General features: G+C 34.1%; 1 protein-coding gene across 1 annotated transcript; it reads right to left on the bottom strand.

Annotated features, from left to right (window-relative positions):
- Positions 1-4937: 4937 nt before the first annotated feature.
- On the bottom strand, positions 4938-5762 carry LOC306670376 (stromelysin-2-like; the record flags this gene model as incomplete). The annotated part of the gene is made up of 1 exon (XM_079155072.1): positions 4938-5762. The coding sequence occupies one exon, from the start codon at positions 5760-5762 to the stop codon at positions 4938-4940; it is 825 nt and encodes a 274-aa protein (XP_079011198.1).
- Between the last annotated feature and the right edge of the window lie 401 nt (positions 5763-6163).

Here is a 6163-nt window from a genome sequence, read left to right as displayed (position 1 = left end):
CCTGAATTCTGGAGCAACATGAGATGCAGTCACCCTCTAGTCCGCCATCTTGGTCTCTCCTAGATTCATTTTCAATAGATTAATTTAAAAAAATGGGAAAATATGTAAAATAAATTGTTAATTTGTAAGCAGTAAATTCTAATGCATTTAAAATACTTTGTTATAAAAATTTATCCATTTTCTTACAGCTGGTTCATAGCAGCCAGGGGCCTTACTATGAAAATCATTTATTTTCCTATCTATCCTGATCCCTGTTTCTCTGAAAGTTAACAATATTATGTGGACATTTTAGTGACTTCTACTCAGAAAGTACAATGCATTTATCAGCCCTAAGCAGAATATTACATAAAGAAAGTTAACATGGTTTGAAATCATTAGATATGAGTTTCAGTTCCTAACTCTGACATTGATCAATTACAAAAGCAAGGATATATTGCTTCTTATCTCAGTTTTGCTGTTAAAATGATGATTGTTGACTGTTTAATAGCCATCAGATTCCTTTTATCTTTGTTCATCTACGTTGAGCAAAGACAGTCTTAGGCTTTAAACACTTCTTCAAAAGGTATACACATCTATTACTAAAGATGATTTAAAAAGTGAGGAACTGCACATATTTGGCCAAAAAAGTGCTTTATATAATAGATACAAATCCATCAAGCTGGTCCCTTATATTTTATGCTGCACAAATTGATCTGCCGATACAATTATTCATAGAAATATGATTTATTTATACAGAATCAACTACAGACTTGAACATATTTTTCTCACTTCCTGAATTTAAGATTACTGTATCAGACACTCCCTGGTTATATATTTTTGGCATCACTGAATAAACATCATTTATGCTTATGTCTTGAGTAGTTTATATCAAAAACTTTATATGATATGTTTCTTGACAATATTTCTAACATTTCATATTTCAGTGGTAGATATAATCTGTGACAGAGAATAGTATTACATTAAATATTTTATGACATTTCTCATGATTGCTTTGTTTTTCTTTCACTTATATGCTTCTAATTCTTTTAAAAATATATTTTAAAGGGTTAAGTTTTTCACAGATAAGTAAGACTTCAGGATTTCAAGAGCTAAAGAATGTGCATTAACATTTCCAGGTACCAAAAACTTATACCTGAATTAATATAGGTGATATCATTGGCCTCTATGTATCTATCTCTCATCTATCACCTTTTAATGAATATATCTTATGTCACCCTTTTCTTCTAAATAGCTTCAACTAATTCAACTATCTCAAAAAGAAGTTTTATGGAATTCAAATTACTTCAGTCTTTACATTATTATTTAAATTTTAAAGAAAACAGATATTTAATAATATATTCTGTAAAGATTATGATTTCCTAGCATTTAATCCTGGGAAATAAATTTCTTTACATTTTTTCCATTTCTCCAACAAAACCAACTTCCAAATTTTCTGCTTAAAATTATTTACTAAATCTAAGACATTTTTGGGCAATGATCAGTGTCTCAAGATAAACCAAAACAAACTATTTTTTTTTTCTGGAATGCATTTAAACCAGACATTTTATATTTTATGAAAACTAAATATTTCATTAAACACACATGCTATAGTGTTTCATAAGAAAAAATAGAAATTATTTCAGCTACCTTCTAGCTTAAAATTTAATATAAATAGTGGAGCTCAAACACATATAAGGATTTATTGCTTAGCAGTCTTCAAGCCTTTTCATACTGGAAATTTTGTAATATAAATTATTGAACTCTGCATCATAGGTAAAATCTGCCTTCTTCTCCAACTGCCTCAGTATGTTCCATACACCAATAATGATTTTTATATTTTAAAATGTTTGGGAAAAATTCAAAAGTGGAATAATATTTTTGACAGGTATAAATTATGTGAAAAGCCAATTTGTATTCAGAAATAATATTGGAATATAGCCATGACTATTAATTTCCATATTGTTTATGGATCTTTTAATTCTACAAGAAGACGTTGATAAGTCACAATGAGAGTATTTGTTCTGGAAATTTCAAAATATTTACTATCATTTTCTGTAAGAGTATATTTACTGATCCCTGATCTGTTACACTCCTCAGGAAAGAATAGTTTGTATTGAGTTAATCATAGTAAATTAACAAGTATTTATTTAAATGTGTACAAAAATAATCAAAGACCTTGAGAGACATCAAATTTAAGCCAAGTATCTGGGTATTGAATGAAATCACAAAGCTAACACATGCAAAACAATTAGAAAAATTAAGAACTAAATTTGAGTAATGATAATGTATTCAACATAATTTTTATTAAAGACTCTGATCATTGTTGATATATTTCAGGAAAAGTTCATACAGAGGTAATGTGCTTTTAAGGATGGACATCGTTGGATAAATATAGGAGGGGTTAAGTGTCATTTCTGATAATGGCAGGAAACTCATGAAAAGTCAAAGCCAGGATGTTCAACATGTAATGGAAACCTGATGGAGAGTTGAATTGTCATGAAGATAAGATTATGGATAACTTAACCAAATAAATTTGTCCTGCCTGGTTCTGGGTCATCTTTCCCTAAAATATAATTCTTTCAAATTTCTAATGCTTAAAATCTCACCAATATGGTTTGATTTTTCTGGTTAAGAAACATCTTGGTGGGTATGGTGGTGCAATCCTTCCAACAGCTTGGGAGGATGAGTCAGGAGGATATTCAGTTCAAAGTCAACCTCAACAAGGCCATAAGCAATTTAGCTAAACCCTGTCCAAAATGAAATATATATAAAAAACTGCTAGGAATTTGGCTCAGTGGTTAAAAGCTCCTGGGTTCAATCCCTGTTATCAACAACAACAACAACAACAAAAATTAAAACAACAACAAAAAACTGTCCTTAATTGCCACTGGAAAAAAATTCTGCTGTCAGTCATTATATGTATAAGGACTCTGATCTTCCTTGAGTCTTCAAATTGTTGAGTCATCCTGTGGTATGTTTATGGAACCTTATCTATCTTGCTGGTCCCAGAAATTCTTTTGTAACTCTGATGTTCTTGAAGCTTATAATTTCTAATATTTTTCCATATTTACCAGATTATTCTGCTTTTCATTTTTTTTTCTTTTTTTGTACAGGAAAATAAAGTTGACCAGAAAAGAATATATGCCTTCTTCCATTAAAGGGCAATGATTTCCCCCACATTCCTTTTTTCCTAATGCAATCCACTTACTGTCCTAGAGTCCCATTCTCTCCTATCTCCCTGGGAATATAACTCCATTTCCTGAATCTACTGGCATCTTTCCCTTGGCATATGAATACACACATCAAATATCCCATGGTCTTTGGCACGTCTTAAAGCTTGACATAGATCTTTCTTTATTCTGCATACTGCATCAGGCAATTTTATTAGTGGTGCTGTCTTGGGCTTTCACTTACTGCGGTTGTTTCCCCAAATCTTTCTCATTCTCACGTAACCTCACTTATACCTCAAATATTTTAAAGTGGATTCGTTTAGAACCTAAACTAACAATTGCCAGCTCCTTCCAACATTTTACTATGTTATTTCTGTGTACTTCAAAATGTATATGTTCTAAATTTAATAACCAATGCAACAGTGTCAAGAGCTGGAATCTAATGGGAAGTGTTTAGGTTATGAGGGCTTTGGCCTCATCAATAAATTAATATTGGTATTAAAAAGGATTGAAAGAGTGGGTTTGTCCCTTTGGACATTCTGTCATATGAACACACAGTAAGAAGGTCTTTGTAAGATGCTGGTGCCTTGATCTTGAACTACTTGTGTCCTAGAACTCAGAGAAATAAATTTCTACTCTTCATAAATTACCTGGTCTGTGGTTTCTGTTATAGCAGCACAGGATAGATTAAGATTCCCTCTTTTATCCCCTATTTCATAGAATTAAACCATCATATCTCCTGTTTCAAAAACCAAAATACCTCAAAATTTCCCTAAATCCCTGCTCCTAATATTTCACAGCTAATATTACAAAGTATATTGCTGCTTGGTGTTAGTTTTCCTATGTGATATTTACATCTTTTCCCAACCAAATTGTTTCACTTCTTTCACGTAGACTGCCCTGCCACTGAGTGCATTCTTGTCCAATCTTACCTCTTCTTCTATTCTTGCACTCTAGTCTCTCAAACTTTAAAATATGGTTATGATGTTAATCTGGTTTTGTCCTCCCCGTCTCTTCCCAGAGTTACCTTTGGCACGTAGGATGCAGAGCTAACACACTGTGTGTGATTTTCAAGCCCCTTATGAACGATCTGTTGAGTCTGCTCTCCTCCCCTTCTTTCCTCACAGTTTATGCTTTACAATTCCTCATCCCTGACAATACCAGGCTTTCTTAGAGCTCTATGAAATTATTACTGTATTCTTAGGATATCATCTTTGCTGATTTTCTTTAATACTTCATCTTCTGTTTTGAATTCAAACCCTAATGTCTCAGTTTATTTGACCCTGATTTCTCCAGATGAACCCTGATACAACCACATCAATGTTCCACGTTAATTGAAAATAAATACTGCACATAACTTCCTTGTTAATTTCTGATTTGATCTTATAAATGTCTGTTTAAAACTCTTGAAAGTAGTGTGTACTGTGTTTTTCCTGCTGCCATGGAGATTATAGTCTTTAGTACTACAACTCAGCTTTCATTTACTTAAAGTAATTATATTAATTTTTTTTTTATAGAACAAAAATAAAAATCTTTATTAAATAATAAATAAAATAACCACAAGATACACCCTCTCACTTAGTGAACACTAGCATTTCTCACTTCTGGGCAATGTAATTTGAGAGCAAGTGAAGAGGTTCAGACAATGCTGAATGACCACAAAGATGTCCGTGAGGTTCATCTTTGACCACAGCACATACAGGAAATATCAATCCTTTTGACTTAAAATAGATTAAATGAACATTTATTAAATTTATTAAAAAATTTCACATTTTCTTCTGATCTTGCTTAACAAAGTAGCCAGCTGTTACTCTTCAGTATATGTGTCACTATCTTGGCATTAGGGTCAAACTTGAACCGTGATGATCCACTAAAGAAATAGAAAAATCCAAATTCCTGTAGTACAGCATCAACCTTTAACTCTACTCCTGAAAAGTCATCAGCTATTCGTCTAGGGAAGCCTTTCTCCATGGATTGGCTATTTTCATCAAACCTCCAGTATTTGTCCTCTACAAAGAAGTATGTCTTCTTCTTTTCCTTATCAGAAACAGCTGCATCTATTTTCATTATTGTTGGAGGAAATCCCAGAATGTGGATGCCTTTTGGATACCCTGCTTGTCCCTCACTTCCTCTGACTGCCCAGAACTTATTTCGTTTAAAAATAAAAACAATGTCCTTGCTACTGTTTTCATATGCAGCATCCAGGTCTGATGGAAGAGAGGGCCAAAACACAGAAATCAAATGCAGTTCAGGTTGGAGCCTCCAGGGGAATCTGCGCCATAAATATCTGTCTTTGAAGAATAGGATTTCTCCCCTGAGGGTGCTGACTGCATCAAAGAACAGAGCAGGATCCCACGTGGCTGGTGTCCCAAGCTCGGGTGCGCTAGACTCACTGGGCACTACAGGATCCTGAGGGGCGACAGGGGCAGGTCCATAGAGGGACTGAATGCCATCCACATCATCTTGAGAAAGGCGGAAGTGGGCCAGGTCCATGACGGAATTGTAGACTGGATACATCAAGGTTTCAGGGTTGTCCGAGTGAAAGAGACCCAGGGAGTGGCCAAGTTCATGAGCAGCAACCAGGAATAAATTGATGCCTATTTGTAAAACCATAAATCTTCAGTCTAACTGATTTATTCCATAAATATGCATACAGAACACAAGCCAGCCAGCTATACAGTTCATTCTTGGACTCACACTTTTCTGCCCCTTGTTTGTGGACTCATTTTTTGGTTGGTATATTCCATACTACATAGAAATGCATGTGTATTTCAAGATCAACTTTAAGCTAAGTGAGATAAGCCAAATCCAAAAAAAACAAAGGAGGAATGATCTCTCTGATAAGTGGATGATGATACATAATGGGGGATAGGAGGGAGGCAAGAATGGAGGAAGGATGGACTGTATAAGGAAAGAGGGGTAGGAGGGGTGGGGGGAAAGGAAAAATAACAGATTGAGACAACATCATTACCCTATGTACATGTATGATTACACAAATGGTATGACTCTTCTTC

Source organism: Sciurus vulgaris (genome assembly GCF_902686455.1).
Source record: "Sciurus vulgaris genome assembly, chromosome: 10".
NCBI lineage: Eukaryota > Metazoa > Chordata > Mammalia > Rodentia > Sciuridae > Sciurus > Sciurus vulgaris.
This window is presented reverse-complemented; position numbering and strand designations above follow the sequence as displayed.